We start from the raw sequence: 17758 nt of genomic DNA on the forward strand, positions 1-17758 counted from the left end.
ACTCATTGCACTAGTTCAGATGGTATCCCTCTCCCCTATTTGTGTCTTTGCACTTGCTGTCTCTGCTGTCCCAAATGCTCTCCCTCCCCACACTGACTTCATAAAATCCCTAGCTTCCTGAAAGACCAAACTCAAATGTCATCTGCTATAGGCCTTTCCCCATGCCCCCAGTCTCCTACTCACCAGTTCCTATATCTCTAAGGTTACTTTCTATCTATGCTGTATGTACTTGTCTATATACATGCTGTCTTCCCAATTAGACTGTAAGTTACTGGAAGGCAGAGACTATTTTTTGCTTTTTCTTTTAAACACCAGTGCTTAGCACAAGGTAAACAATTAATGTTTGCTGATTGACGGATTGTGGTACAGTGGAAAGAACACTGGTTAAAGAGTCAAAGGACCTGAGTTCATCTCACAAGTGTCACTACCACCTAGGTGTCTTTGAGCAAGTCACTTACTTCTCTAGACACTAGTTTCCACTTAAAAATTTTCATCTAAATCCATGATCCTATAGGTCTTCCTACCTTGCCCCACACCTCTTACCCTCCAAGGATTCTATTCTCCATCTGAGTTCCCTCATCGTACTGGTCTCTTCCCTCTTTGTTGCCTATGTTTCTGTCATTTGTTGTGTGTGTGTAAATACACATATGGCTCAATACAAGGGTTAAACTAAATAATCTTCAGTGCTTTCTTTCTCACCACAACATATCCTATAATATACATTTTAAATCAATGGAGTTGTGATAATGCATTCTTAATTACCAAAAAGGTCCACAGTAGCAAAATGAAAGTCCGACATACAAATAATTACCTGGCCTCCACCTTGTGAAAATCAAAATTCCTATGTAATAATGTGTAAGAACTTTAAATAATGAAAGCAAGTGTTAAGTAGTATACAGAATTTCCATACACAGCAGGTAGTAGAGCAAGAAAAGAAATGACACAGTTATTCTCCTTAAAAGAGACAGACAATAAAGAACTGTTATACAGAGTTAGGGCACTACAGGTCTATGCATTAAAGACGTTGTGGCTATTAACAATTTAAACCTTCACTGTATTTGGCTAATTGGTACACAGGATTTTTAAGCTTTCAACAGATAAAACATTCCAGTTCAGTTCTCCAGCAGTGTCATTTGTTCATGTATTCCAAGCAAGAACAAAGGAGAAAAATACTGCTTTAATTGTTTAAGTACCACTGATAAAAGAGATGGATGAATACTTTAGGGGAAAGATCTTTTGTTCCTTTTTTATTTTAATACAGGGCATAATTCTCTATTTCAAGTGCTGAAGGTTTCTTGGTTTTGGTCTAGAAGTAAAATCTTATTTTCTTTTTCTAGCTTTAGCAGTTATCCTATAAAACATACATATAGATATTTAGGTACATTTATACATAAAATGTATTTATTTCTTTATTTGCTTTTTAGGTACTAGGTTTATAGATAATTCATTTTATACAGTTTGGTGAGAGCAAATGAGTGCATTCTTAATTAGTACTTTCTGAGAAAGTATGGTAATGAGCAATCTCTTTTCTCATAATTGCTGTCTAGAAAAAAGTAAAATACATAAATTAAAATTTACTTTTATAAAGATAATTAAAATGGTGTGCATTAATTATAAATGCTACTATATCTGTTTTCAAAATAAAGTTAAACATTAAATGATGATGGTAGAAACATTACTACCATTTAAATAATTTGTTAATCTTGATTTATGTAAGCTGATCAATGATTTTAAAAGAGGAATTCACAAACTATAAATATTCTCCCCCCCCAAAAAAGAGGAATTCATTCATAAAATGGGTCATTTAGAAAAAAATTCCCATTTATTAACTCATCATGCACATGCTAATTATGTACAATCGGGTTCTCTAACAGGAGAAAATAACTGGAAGTAGTTTTTTTTTTTAAATTTTACTTAACAATGTTCTACACTATAAAAATGACCATTATTGACAGTAATAGAATTCATACCTCTCACCCTACCCAATATTTTGGCAAAAAGGTTTTTTAAAAAATCTAGTTTTACCAGAATATCATCTTTTCCTCATTTAGAAATAATTTGATAATTGATCATAAACAGTGATAAATCTGAAAATACCAAATAGTGATGCCTAAGTCTTAAAGAATAATTCTTTTGCCCCAAATTATTCTTGTTCTAAGGAATTGTCCCTCCCTACTACACTGAGTTAAAGCCAGGGATCTAAGGTTTCATTGACCTTCTTTTTTCAATAGTTAATATACAGTATAAAAAAACTACCAGATTTTAAAATGATCATTTTAGTCCAAATTTTCACCATAAATTTAGGTTTACAGTGAATATTACTTTTTCTTCCATTTGTATTCTCTCATTTCTAAACATACACATGTTTGTAGGCTGGAAAAAAAATCTCAGGAACAACTTTTTTCTATATTAAGTAGACATTTTTAAGGGGGAAAAAAAACCACATGCTAAACTGCCACCATGGTAGGCTCTCCAAGGCTGCTATTCTTTGATGTAAAATGAAATACTACTTAGTGAATAAAACATAAAAAACTCCTGTCTCCCTTTCAAAGAGACATATCCTTTGACCCAGTGCTCCAGACTAAAGCCTTGACATTTTTGCACAAGAATGCTGCGTGAGGAAAGTCCAGACAAAACAGACACTTGAGATGCGAGGAGGTTGTATAAGCCCAATCGCAGCAGACACTCCCCCTTCCAATAATCTACCAGAGATAGCGCTACCATACACCAAAAGAAAACTGACCCTTATAAAAAAAAAAAAATCCAATAGTCAAAGCAAGTTTAAGCCATTAAATTTGGTCTATAATCTTTTCCCAGTCACTTCTTTATAACCAATTATTCAAGTTTGTGTACTTTTAAAAACTGGTTATTAAATTTGTTAAGATCTGCTATATTCAAAACCAAAAGCAATATATGAATACTTATGCAGGAAACGAAATAATTTTTGCTATTTTTGAAAGCTTGTTAAAATCAGTCACTTTCATAAAAGCTTTCTAAGGCATAAGACAAGCATTTCTCTATTAGAATTACTAGTGAGAGAAAAACTTTTCTAATGTTAGATGACTTGCTGCCTGCAGACATTCTTCTGAAAAGCACTATTTTACTACCCAGTCAGTTGAGCCGGGCTGCTTCTGTTACTTCCTTAATCTAATAGCAATTACTTCTAAAAAAGCAAGTAGCAGCAAGAAGCAAAGTCCAAAGTGAGATATTATTTTAATTAAAAAGGACCTATTTGCCATGAAACAAAGTACAACTAATTAGTAACAATACAACAACTGGGAATGACATTTCACATCTACCTACCTACTAAAAACACTTTTAAGAAGGGTCACACTGCTTAAAATAAGTCACAATGTTGAACAGCATAATAAAATGACACCTTCCCCCTCCCCCAAGTCTTAAAATAAAAAACAAAATAAAGGAATTTGATACTAAAAACAAGAAAACATCAGGCCATTTTAAGTAAAAGTTTTTGTCTTAAAACTGCATGTATAAAACTAGGTCTGCAACACTCTACAGATGCCTTTTAACAACTTAAATGAGTGGTGCTTACTATCATTAAGATAATTACATGGGAACCTACAAGAAAACAAAAACAACTGGAAACCTATACACCCTATATAAACATAGGTATTTAGCAAGAATAACAGCAACATGAAAATTTTAAATTAAGTGATATGCTCAGGATAAATTAATGATGTGATATTTTGTTAACTCATTAAAAGTAAAATGGCAGCCTTCTAATAGTCTTTCAGTGATATTTTAAAATTTCCCTTATAATAAAAGTCTAATATCAGTGGCTAGTAAATATAAAGCAAATGTGACAATAGAAGGAGTAAGGCATTTTAAAAGAGCTAATTTAAGACTGCTGAAAATCATAAACGCACACCTTTGTGTCTGACTCATCAACAACCTTAAATTAAAAAAAATACTACAAACATATGTCTCACAGTCCAAGTAAATGTAAAAAATAGTAAGCAAAGTCACTAGACTTAAATATTCATTAAAGGTGCTAGAAGAAAGGTGATAGGGCATGGAAGATACAAAACACAGTTACCCTCTCAATGAAGTACAAAGGCAAAGAAAGGCACCCGTCTCCCTGCCATATTCTGAGTGCTCGTTGCAACAAAAGCTAAGGGCCACAGAAATAATAATTTATATGCTTTCTTTAATACCCATGAGAAGTACTACACACAGCTGTATGGACTACAAAATAATTTTAAAACTATGTTCCCAAATAAGTTTTTAAAAAGATTTTATAATCTTTATAACATAAAGACTTTGTATGCTTTTCTTGTAAGCTTATGATCTGAAGAACAAAGTGAGGAAGAATTATTAAAGGTTGTTTATGTACCTAAAGTGTGCGAACAAAAGTCTGGCAAAAAGGTCATTAATACAAGTGAATGCTTCCTGAAGACTGATGTTTTATGCATGCTAGGTACTTCTTTATACTTTTAAAAGGCCAGAAAATAAACTGTCATCAAATATCTCATACACAAGAACTAAAAAAACTCCCTTAGAAAAGAACCCTGTCTTTTATTGAGGAGAAAATGCCATTCTATTAAGCACCAGTCTTCTTCCTTTGAGGTAAGAGAAGAAATATCATTCTAACCTGCTACATATTCTGCCTAGTTTCCAGTTTCCTAGAGGAAGAAGAAAAATATCATCCCATCTGGAATCAGTCTCCTGCCTTTGGGGTAAGGTGAAAAAATGCTATTCCATAAAGATGAGTTTTCCTGCCTCCTGCTAGAAAAGGAAAAATACTATTCCTCCTCTCATCCTCTCTTTTAGGGAAGAGGAGAAAAGTCATTTTATAGTCTCCAACTTGGTCAAGAAGGCATTTGAGATAAAAATCACAAAACTGTGCTGATTTGATTCCCTACAAATTTATATTACATAAGCTCAACTGGGCTCTCAATGTTATAAGGCAATCATTTTGCACCTCCCTAATTAACTCACAATTCCACTCACTCCGCTCTTTCAAACCTTTTTATTCCTCCTCGAACCTCCAGGGGCTCCTCCCCTACTCCCTCTCAGCTAAGAATCTTAATATTTTACTAAAACCATTAAGGCCATAAGCCAAAGGCTCTCTCTTCTCCTGTCCTCACCTCACATCATCCAGATGCCTTCTGCCACTATCTCTTTTACCCCATCTAACATGATGAAATGGTCCTTCTTCTTGCCCAGTGTATAAGAGATCCCATTTCATATTGTCTTCTCTAGCAGTTTGCCCTATCATCTCCACTCTAACATCCAATCTCTCCATGTGTACTGGTTGCTTCCCTATCCTCTAAAAACATGCCCAAGTATGTCTCCCTATCCTCAAAAAAAATCTCACTTGATCCATCCATCCCTGCTAGCTACCAACCCATATCTTCTGCCTTTTGTAGCTAAACTCCTTGAGAAGGCTGTCTACATTGATTCTTCTATTTTATTCCTTTCCTCTCACTCTCTTAACTTTATGCAGTCTATATTCTGAATTCGTCAATCAATTACAACTGCTCTTGCCAAATCTAATGGCCTTTCTTCAGTCCTCATATATCTTGATCTCTCTGCAGCTTTTGATATTGTCAATCACCCTCTTCTCCTCCATACCTCCTTTTTCTCTAGGTTTTTCTGGGAAAACTCTCACCTGGGTTCTCCTCTCACTTACATGACCATCCTTTCTTAGTCTTCTCTGCTGGACCTTCATCCAGGTAAGGCCTATTAACCATGGGTGTTCCACAGGGCTTTGCCATGGGCCCTCTTCTGTTCTCCCTGAATACGACTTCATCTGGTGATTTCATCAGCTCTCAGGAATTCAATTATCATCCTCTAAGCTGATGATTCTCAAATCTACTGGGGCAGCTAGGTGGTACAATGGACAGAGCATCAGGCCTGAAATCAGGAGAACTCATCTTTCAGAATTCAAATCTGGCCATAAACATTTATTAGCTATGTGACCTGGGCAAGTCACTTAACCCTGTTTGCCTCATTTTCTGCATCTGTCCAAAAAGTATAATCATTTATTTTGAGAGGCTTCCCCCTCCATAAAGGGGATCCATTATGGAGATCAATGAATGGAACCTGGATAATCACCTGTCAGGTATATTCTTTTTTCAAGATTTACACTTGACAGTCACTGAGGTTCTTTCCAACTCTAAAGTTTTGAGATTCTGTGAATAATTCTGTTATAGAACCATAAAATTTAGAACTAGAAAGACTTGTAAGAATATGTAGCCCAAGGGTTCTTATTAGCATGAAGCATGTGAACTTGTATTTATTTTCTTTAAATTAACAATTATTTCAATATAATGGATTTCCTTTGTAATCCTATGTATTTTATTTTATGCATTCAAAAACATTTTTCCTAGAAAGGTTTTTTAGGCTTTGATATTGTCAAAAGGGTACATGGCAGAAAAAAGGTTAAGAATTCCTGACCTACTACAATGCCATCACTTCACAGATGGGAAAATGATATCGATAATGTAAATACTTACATTTATTAACCTGAATTGACATAAAGGTAACAACCAAATAGAAATATAAAAATAAAATTCAAATTAATTTCAAGTCATATTTCAGATAGAAAGGTTTAATAGTTATTTAATAGCTGTATACAGGAAACAATTGCTGTGAAATAATGACTTCTCCAAAGTATAAAAAAAAATTTCTTCCACAGAACAGGCCATTGACTAGGAAGATGAAAAATTTTAAATGTTTTCTTTGAGTGTCAGAAAGCAGATGAAACATATTGTTTACAACATGTATTCAATAAATTTTTCTGCTGAATTTAATCTAATTTATATTCACAAAACTCGTGAAATGGGAGAAACAGTACCATCCCAAAGTTTATAAACTAAGCATAGCACAAGAACATTACAGACCAACTGGCACTCACCTCTATAGGTCGTGAATTATAAATAATTCTAAGGCTAACACAAAAGCTACGTCTGACTATTAAATAGTCACTGCTTTTATGTAAAACTAACATGGGACCATAATCTACATAAAATTAAAACCACATTTTAATTTATATCTATATATCATATCTATGTACATATAATTTTAATTCACCAGTTTTAAATTTGTTTAAACTAATAAAATCAAAACATAGGTACTGAACTCAAACTACAATGTATAAAAGACTTAAGACATAATCTACCCAAGCACAAGATCCTAAGTATTCATTATTTAAATGTTCAATGTTATGTCTCAGGAACTTTTATATGTGTGAATGTAAATTTCTAGCATTCTGCTTCAAATATTTTAAGTACCTTTTCCTGCCCAAAGGTGAGCAATATAAGGCCGAAGAACAAACAGAAGGGGTGTAATCAAGAAACACACCCATGTATTCTATAACAGTAATTCAAAAATACAATGAAAAGCAGGTTTATGCTATGACACATTTTCACCAGAAGTCTTGGAAGCTTTACAAAAATTATGCCGTTGTTGAATATAAGCATAAATATCAGGTTGCATCTAAAGTAACGGACCACACATTGAAAAATTTTATAAGTGATTGTTGCCAAAATTCTAATCTGCTACTGATTAACAGAAGAATGTTGTGCATTTGTTTCTAGTTGTAACCTAACCTTCATGCATATGTAGAAATGAGATATATATACAGTAACAATAACTCTGCATGGTTCTTTAAACTTTATTTCTTTAGCAAAAAGGAAAACCTAACACATTTGGTTTTCTAAAGTATTGGCAAATATATTGCAATTTCATTAAATGGGAATATAAACCAGAGAGTTAAAAAAATAGTACATTTATAAAACAAAAACAAAATCAATTACTCATTGCAACTTGACCACAATATAACCACTATGATCTAGGCCTTTCACAATTTCATATTTGTTGCTTAATATTTGTGTATGTGACTGCATATGGTGCTTTAATACACAGATTATCTTATTGTGACTTACTAATGTTTCTGTTTAAAGCATACTACAAATCTGGAAGTTAAAATTTGTATTTCTTTCCTCAAGGAGCACAGAATACCATCCCGAATGTCTATTGTGCAGAAATAACCTGAAGGCAGAATTACAGCATTATGTTGTAAAAAACCCTTACCAATTTTTCATCAACTGTGATGAGTTGCATGTCTTGAGCTTGATCCTTTGCCAGCCACCATGTGGAAGTGCTCAGTGACCTGCAGTGTAAGACTTGAAGTTAAAAAATGATTCATGCAATGACAAAATAGAGGCAGACAAATCTTACATAAACAAGTTACTTTAACAATATCCGTCTTGTAAAAAAAAAAATGAAAGAAGAGAGATGAGGGCACAAAAATCCTTTTTCTCCCCAATTAGTTCTGTCTGCTGAGTTTTTGGCAGGCTCCCACTTAACAGTTCACAACAGGCTGAACTTTATGTCAGTCTACAGGCTCTGTGTCACACAGAGAGACTGCCAGTGGCAAGGACTGTACTGCTCTATGTGAATGTACAGTAGCTAGTTTGTCACGAACAGACAGAAAATACAAAGCTGAAGCAACTATTCTGGAACTCTGATCCCTAAATGATGGCATCAGAAGGAAAAAATCTTAAGTATATTCTTAATAGTGTAAAGTACAATTGTATAGTTTAATAATGGGATATTAAAACTGAAAAATTTTCATCATAATTAAAAAACAAAAAAATCCAACTAGGTATGACTTTCTTTCATAATTATTTTAATTTAACAATTAGCTTAATTACTTTGGTTCAAAAATTCAGTTGTTAAAAATTCAAAAACAGAAAATTTACCAACAAATGGAATTGACACAATAATGTGTATTCTTCAAACAAGAACCATTATTTTAATATAACTTCTAACCCTAAACAAATGATAACACTTGTAAAATGTTAAATGGCTCATTCATGATCAACTGCTTTCAGTGGATGAGGGAAATTTTTCAATATTTTAAAAAGGCACAGTTTTTTTAAAAATCTAGCTCCTTTATATTTGTATTCTTCTTCAAAAAGAAGTTCTTAAAACTGAGACTTCCTATTTCAAGTACACTTTATAGTTTCTATTAGTGAAGTGCCATGGATATTTGGCTACTGACAGTTAATTTCTAATACTATTCCCCAGCCCTTCTTAATTCTAACTCCTTCCCTCTCTTATTTATGCTGTACATTGCTTGTTTATTTATAATTGTTAATTGTTGTTTCCTCCACTAGAATGGAAACTCCTTGAGAGCAGGACTTTTTTTGCTCCTTTTGGTATGCCCAGCTTTTAGCACAATGCTTGACACAGAGTAGGTGCTTAATCAATGTTTATGGACCGACTACTATTTTAACACTTCACAATTTCTTAAGTTAGCCACAAATTTCCTTTCAGAAAACAAAATGACTGTAGGTATATAAAGTTACCATAGGCATATAAAATTGCCATTTAACATGTCAAACAAAACATTCAATAAATTTATACCAGAAAATATTATATACATATATATGTATATACACACATAATTACTTGTAATATTATAAGAGCTGTTAGGCAGTATTAGACACTGTCTAATATTCAACTTTCAATAAATATATGACCTACTTTAAGGAAATTCATGTTACAAAAATATAAATTGAATGTGATTACTGATAATGCAAAATAACTGTTTCACTTACAAACAAACGTAAAAAAATTTGAAGGTGTAATTTAGTAACGTTATCTACAATTTCACTCTAAGTATTCAACATTAAAACTATCACATTAGACAAGCTACAAACTAGGGCTTGATTTTCTCTATCTGTGTATTTGAAGGAGATAAATCCCATGACCAATGTAGTCTCTTCTATTTCTGAAATCCTATTTCTAAAATCTAATCTAGGAAGCAGGCACCATTTTGGAAAATTTCCTGCTTAAATATGTATACACATACTAATTTTAAGGATAACCTAAAAGTCTAATATATGCTACACTGTGAATTAAACTAATGTTTAAAATAAGGTAGTTAGTATAAATAAAGGCATCAGAATACTAAAATATCATTTGCTCGTGGGAGCAGGAGACATCCAATTACCCATAGCCCCCCAAATTTGGTAGTATAGATTCATCACTAAGAAAATTTTAGAGTTGGAAGCAACTTCAGCATCTATCTAAGTACAGCCTATAACAGAAAAAGAATCCCTTTTTACAACAAAACCAGGAACTGGGCATCCAAACTTTACTGAAAACATCCAATGAGGGAGAACCAAGGTAGCACATTGCTATTTCAAAGAAACTCTAATTGTGAGCAATTAGAAATTTATCCTAAGTTTCCCTTTTTGCAACTTTGACCCATTAGTTCTGCTCTCTGGTATCAAGCAAAAACAAGATAAATTTGCATTGTTGGTAGAATTGTGAACTGATCCAACCATTCTGGAAAGCAATTTGGAACTATGCACAAAGGGCTATAATTGTGCGCACCCTTTCACCCAGCAATACACTTAGACGGCTATATCCCAAAGAGATCATAAAAATGGGGAAAGGACCCACATATACAAAAATATTTATAGCAGCTCTTTTCTTGGTAGTCAAGAATTGGAAATTGAGGGGATGCCCATCAGTTGGGGAATCACTGAATAAGTTGTGGTATATGAATGTAATGGAAAACTATTGTGCTGTAAGAAATGTTGAGCAGGTAGACTTCAGAAAAACCTGGAAGGACTTATATGAACTGATGCTGAGTGAGATGAGCAGAACCAGGGGAACATTGTACACAATAACAACAGCAACACTGTGTGATGACTGACTTTGATAGACTTAGCTCTTCTCAGCAATGCAAGGATTTAAGACACCTCCAAAAGACTCATGATAGGAAATGCTATCCACATCCAGAGAAAGAACTATGGAATCTGAATGCAAATCAAAGAATACTATTTGTGCGCTCTCTCTCTCTTTTTTTTTTTGGTTTTGTTTCTTCTTTCTCATGGTTCCTCTCATTTGTTCTAATTCTTCTTTACAACATGACTAATGTGAAAATATGTTTAATAAGAATGAATATGTAGAGTCTACATTAGATTGCACACCTTCTTGGGGAAGGTGGAGGGGAGGGAGGGGGAAAATTTAAAACTCAAAAGTTTATGGAAGTGAATGTTGAAAACTAAAAATCAATCAATTAATTAAAAAGGAAAAACAAGATTAATTCCTCTCCCATGTGAAAACCTTAAAAAATGTTAGAACATAAAATATTAAAGCTAGACGGAGCCACAGAATACAAAATGTCAGAGCTGGAAGGCAATCAGAAATCAAGAAAAGGTATTTTAACCAAGTATATATAGGTTAGGGATAGGGATTAGAACTGGGGTTCCAGGGCCTAATGAGGAAGAAGCTTCTATCAAGGCAAGGAGAAACCTTCTTCGAAACTTTCAATCTTAGAGATACCTAGATATTGAGGTAGAGTGACTTGACCAAGGTTACTAAGTCAGTATGTGGCAGAGGTGGGACTAAATCCCAGGTCTTTTTAACTACAATGCCAGCTCTTTTTATCCATTCTGCTATACTGTCTCTCAACTGAGTATATAAATTGGTAAAACTGGTTTAATGGCAAATATCTATTTACAAAAGGGAGGAAGCAATTCTTGCTAAGTGATGATGGAGGCACAAAATTCAGAATAGATAGGAAGTTAAAATGTTAGTAAGTTTAAATTTTGAAAGAATTCAACTAAAAACTGAAATTAATCAGCATAAATGTTTTTTGTAAAACAGAGTGGACCAAAAATATGTACTCTTCAGGACTATCCAATATGGTCATTTGGGATTTCACAAATGGTAAATTAGATTTAAACCATCGGGAAGACACAATTTAAATGAATTCTACAAAAGTACATGGTTTTGTTTTGTTTTGTTTTTTTACAACACATTCAAAGTATCTATTCATTTAACTCAGTGTTACATTTTAGAAATGATATTTTCTAGAGAAAATAGATTTAGTTTATATGATTTCTTAGCTACATAGGAAATTGAACCTTGAGTTGGTTATTTTATTTAAAAAGTTAGGTACTTTTTTAGGTCTAGTACTATTTTCCTATAATTAGATAATTTTGAAAGCACTGGTAGTTGAACTATCTCTAGTTTGGGGCCATTAATTCATTTATGTTCCTCCCACCAATTCATATCCTCCTACCAAAGCACATTGGCAACTCATTTGTTACTTGCAGTCTTAGAGAGCTGCTAGTGTCACTGAGAGGTTGTAACCAACCCATTAAGTGAGGATAAGTATAAGAGAACAGAATAGAAGAAAATACAGAACAATCAGAACTGGCCATGTGAATGGAATGAAGACAGCTCTAAAAAGGAAGATGGCAGAATGTGTTAGAAACCAAAATCCAATGATACAGTTGCATTTTTTTTTTACAAGAAACACACTTGAAACACAAAGATACATGAGAGTTAAAATAAAAGGATGGAGCAGAATTTTATATGCTTCAGCTGAAGTGAAAAAGGCAGGAGCAATATACTGATCTCAGATAAAAGCAAAACCAGTCCTAATTAAAAGAGATAAGCAGAAATACTGCATTTTGTTAAAAGAAACCATAAACAATGGACTAATATCAGCAATAAACTTGTGCACCAAATGACATCACATCTAAATTCTTACATGAAAAGTAAAATGAGTTACAGGAAGAATTTAAACAGTAAAACTATAATAGTGGGGAGGAGGCTTAATTTACTCCTCTCAGAACTACATAAATCAAATCAAAAAATTAATAAGAAACAAGTTAAGGACCTGAATAGAATTTCAGAAAAGTTAAATATGACAGATCTTTGAAGATTAATGAATAAGAACAGAAAGGAGTACATCTATTTCTCAGCCATCCATGACACAGTCACAAAAACTGATTATGTATTAGGGCATAAAAAAACTCACAAACAAATGCAGAAAAACAGAGAAGTTAGATGTATCTTTTATTGACCATAATGCAATAAGACTTTACATTCAATAAAGGGTCCTTGAAACAAATAAACTAAATGACATAACCCTAAAAAATGTAGATAAAAGAACAAATTATAAAAACATACAATAATTTCATTAAAAATAATAATGATGAGACAACACACCAAAATTTGTAGGATATGGCCAAAACAGTAATCAGGGGAAAATTCCTATCTCTAAACTTGTTCATCAATAAAAGAGAGGAAGATCAGATCAATGAATTGGACATACAACTAAGAAAATTAGAAAACCAACATATTAAAACCTTCTAATTAAACACCAAGATAGACATTCTTACAATCAAAGGAGAGATTAACAAAATTTAAAAAAAAAATAACTAAACAAAACACTGAATTAATTAATAAAACTAGGAATTTTTTTGAGAAAAAACTCAATGAAATAGACAAGCCATTAGCTAATTTGATTAAGAAAAGAAAACCAAATTTAGAAGAATAAAAAAATGAAAAAGGTGAATTCACAACCAGTGAAGATGAAACAAAAGCAATTATTAGGAACTTTATTTCTGAATTAAATGTCAATAAAATTCACAAGTTAAATGAAACAGATGGATATTTAGAAATAAATAAATTTCCTGGTTGATAGAATAGGAATTAGGATATTTAAATTATTCTATTTTAGAAAAAGAAATTGAATAAGCCACAGAACTTCCCAAAAAATCCCGTCCCAGGACCAGATGGATGTACAAGTGAATTCTACCAAATATTTAAAGAATGAATAATTCCAATACTACATAAACTGTCTTTTAAAAAACTGATAAAGAAGAAATCCTAACAAATTTCTTCTGATAAACAAATACTGTCTACACACAAACACACACACACACACACACACACACACACACACACACACCCCAAGGAGTCAAAACAGAAAAATAAAATGACAAACTAATTTCTCTAATGAACACTGATGTAAAAATTTTAAATAAAATATTGGTAAGGAGACTATAGCAATATATCACAAAATCAGATACACTATGATCAAGTTGGATTTATACCAGGAATGCAAGTTGGGTTAAATATTAGGAAAACGATAAGTATAATTGATCATATTAATAACAAAACTAGGAAAAATCATATGACTAGTTGAATAGATGCAGAAAAAGCTTCTTACAAAATACAAAACCTATTACTGTTAAAAAAATGCTAGAAAGAAAAGAAGTGGAATTTTCCTTTAAATGATTAAGTAGTATCTATCTAAAACCAAAAGCAAACATTATCTATAATGGGGATAAGTTAGAAGTTCTTAGTTACAGAAATGAGACAATAAAAAGAAACTGAAGAAACAAGCATAATCAAAAAAACAAACTATCACTTTCTGCAGATGATATGATGGTTTACTTTGAGAACCCTAGAAAGTTAACTAAATAACTAATCAAAACATTTAACAACTTCTACAAAGTTGCTGGGTATAAAATAAATCTTCACAAATCATCCCCATTTCTGTATGTTACCATTAAAATCTAGCAGGAAGAGAAAGAGAAATTCTGTTTAAAATAACCACAGACAACATAAAATATTTGGCAGTCTACTTGACAAGGCACACACTATATGAACAAAATAACAAAACATTTTTCACACAGAAACAAATCTAAAAAACTAGAGAAATATCAATTGCTGGTGGGTAGGATAAGCTAATATAATACAAATGATACTACTTAAACTAATTTACTTATGTAGTGCCATTACAATTAAACTATCAAATAATTATTTTATAAAGCTAGAAAAATTAATAACAAAATTCACTTGGAGGAACAAAAAGTCAAGAATATCAAGGGAATCAATGGGGGAAAAATTAAAAAGAAGGAAGGGGGCCTGACAGTACTAGGTGTCAAATTTTATTACAAAGCTGTAATCATCAAAACATTTTGGCATTGGGTAAGAAATGGAGAGACTGATCAGTGGAACTGATTAGTCACACAACATACAGAAGCAAATGAGCACAGCTATTGGGTCAAAAGCTCCCTATTCAATAAAAACTGATGGAAAAATGGGAAAGTAGTCTGGCAGAAACTAGGTACAGGCCAACATTTCTCACGGTATACCAAGATAAGCTCAAAATAGCAACATGATTTAAAGAATGACAATAAACAAATTAGTGGAACCTCTTAGAATTTAGAGGAAAAGTTCATTAACAAGCAAAAATAGTTTCACAGGAGATAAAATGAATAATTCTGGTTACATAGAATTTAAAAAGTTTTTGCACAAATCAATGCAACTAAAATTGGAAGTAAAATGGGAAACTGAGAAGAAAATCTTTGCATTAAGTTTCTCTAGCAAAGTTATCATTTTAAGATACATAGGAAATTGAGCAAAATTTACAATAGAAGGCATTCCCCAATTGAAAAATGGTCAAGGGACATGACTAGGCAGTTTACAGAAGCAGAAATGCAAGCTATAAATAGCAATATGGAGAAATGTTCTAAACCACTAATAATTAGACAAATGAAAATTAAAAGAATTCTGAGGTACCACCTCACACTCATCATCGAGGTTACGATGACAAAAAAAAAAAGGAAAATGACAAATGCTGGAAGGACTGTGGGAAAATAGGTATATTGAAGCACTGTTGGTAGAGCTGTGGACTTGTTCAATCACTCTGGAAAAGAATTCGGAACTATGCCCCCAAAACAATTAAACTGCGCACATACTTTAACCCAGCAATACCACTATTAGCTCAAAACCTAACGATATCAAAGAAAGAGGAAAAGGACCCACATGCACATAAATATTTATAATAGCTCTTTTTGTGGTGGCAGCCTATCAACTGAGGAATGGCTGAATAAATTGTGGTATGTGAAGTAATACTGCAGTTATCTTTTCCACATTGAAACTTTACCCATCACAGTTTCAACATATCGCAGGTGGGCATAAAAAATTAAATGGGAATTTTGGGGGAGTTTTGCAAAAGTCACAGATAATACCTGAAGGTCAACAGATGACATAGAGCCTATTAACAAATACTTAACCCAAATTTTACAATAAGGTGCTGTAAACACTGCACAAAAGAAAAAGAAAAAACAGACTTTTTTTCTGGTACCAACAGAGAATTTTATGTGAATTTTCTAGAGTGCAAGGGTCCAGCGGCCCTAACCCCTACATGTAAAAAAGGATAACTGTATTGTGCTGTAAGGAATTAAGGGGGGGAAAAAGAAAAGGATTCTGGGAAGATAACAGAACAGATCAGAAAACTTGACTCTTGCCTCAGTCGTTGTCCTCCTAAAACAATTTGAGAAGACCCCGAGAAGACTCTATTTCCAGGGACAGAAGTTTGGCCTAAATGAAGTGAAAACATCTCCAGGCAGATTCTGCAAAATCAACAAACAACCAGCCCTGGGGTAGCTGGGTAGAGAAGCAGCCTCAGTTTTAAAACTTTTATCTCCAAATAGCATGGGAATCTGATGGCTGAGCAGGAAAAGACTGAAGGACCTTCCATTGTTGAGGGATGCCAAACAGCTCTGCTGTGGGGAGAAAAAGCTAGCACACACCTGATAAATGCAGTAGCAGAGGAGCAGGGACTTGCTGGCTGTGGGAACTTACAGGAGAGCAGAGTTCCTGGTTTCAGTTCAGGGGCAGAGAGGACAGCTGTAGTTTGCAGCCACCTGAGGGATTGCAGGGAGCAAGATCATTTGTGGAACAGTATGGCTGGGGGCCCTGGCTGTGGCTAAGCAGTGGAAAGGAGAACGCTAAGATGGGCCCTGAGACAGACCTGAGAAAATAACAGTAAGAAGGACTTGATGCTTGGGGCATCATTCCCCATATCTAGGGACTACAACTTGATTACACTGATAGCTGCTAAAAACAAAATAAAACAAAAATTAGTAAGCAAAGGAGAAAGAACCCAACCATAGATAGTTACTATGGGGATAGAGAAGATCTGGGTTCATATTCAGAGGAAGATAATGGAGTTAAAAAAGCCACTCCTTTTACAATGAGGAACATGAAATGGTCCCAAGCACAAAAAGACTTCTTGAAAAAAACTTTAAAAGGACTTTAAAAATCAAAAAGAGAGATAGAGGAAAAATTAGAAGAAAAAAAAAATAAGAGCAATCCAAGAAAATCAAGAAAATTACGAAAAGGAAGTCAACCAACTAGAAATAGAGAATCAAAAACATAAGGAATAAAATAATTCCTTGAAAATTAGAATTGGGCAAGGAGAAGCTAATAATGTTCTAAGACAGCAAGAAATCATAAAACACAATAAAAAGAATGAAAAACTAGAAGAGAAAGTGAAAATCTTATCAGAAAAACAACTGATCTGGAGAACAGATTGAGAAGAAATAAAAATTGTCACACTACCTGAAGATTATGATAAAAAAAGAATCTTGAAAAAGTATTACAAGAAATTATCAAGGAAAATTACCCTGAAGTTCTAGAACAAGAAGGCAAAGAAGAAATAGAAATAATCCACCAATCACCACCTGAAAGAGATCCCAGGAGGAAAACTCACATGAAAATGCTAGCAATACTCTTATGATTGTCATCATTATTTATATATATAGTTTGAAAGAAAGACTTGGGCTGAGCTGAGTATAATGGGGTCATTCTTAAAAAACCGAACTGTAGGGAGAGAGAAAAAAGGAGTAATTATACAAATGAGGCATACAAGGAAAAATTGATACAGAAGCTAGTCGGGGGAGGGCTGGTAGTGCTGGAACCTTACTGTCATTGGAAAATGAGATAAAAAGGGAACAACATATATATCTAGAATGGTATAAAAGTCTTCTAAATTCAGAAAGAAATAAGAGGGCAAGGGGATGGGGGAGAGGATAAGGGAGGGATTCTTAGAGGTAGGTTAAGTAACAGGAGGGCAAGATAGTAGGTAGAAGTAAAGCAGAAGAATGAGGAGGGATAGGGAAAA

At 33.4% G+C, this 17758-nt stretch overlaps 1 protein-coding gene across 2 annotated transcripts in view; it reads right to left on the reverse strand.

Moving 5' to 3' along the window:
• NDUFS4 (NADH:ubiquinone oxidoreductase subunit S4) overlaps nucleotides 1-17758 on the reverse strand; it is a 121976-nt gene that overhangs the window by 77682 nt on the left and 26536 nt on the right. For both annotated transcript variants that reach the window (XM_027863339.1, XM_027863340.1), the window contains exon 2: nucleotides 8059-8137. In XM_027863339.1, coding sequence (XP_027719140.1) covers nucleotides 8059-8137 — 79 coding nt within the window. The remainder of the gene's footprint in view (nucleotides 1-8058; nucleotides 8138-17758) is intronic.

The sequence above is a fragment of the Vombatus ursinus genome, unplaced genomic scaffold, assembly GCF_900497805.2.
Source record: "Vombatus ursinus unplaced genomic scaffold, bare-nosed wombat genome assembly UNPS02014772.1, whole genome shotgun sequence".
In the NCBI taxonomy this organism is placed as follows: domain Eukaryota; kingdom Metazoa; phylum Chordata; class Mammalia; order Diprotodontia; family Vombatidae; genus Vombatus; species Vombatus ursinus.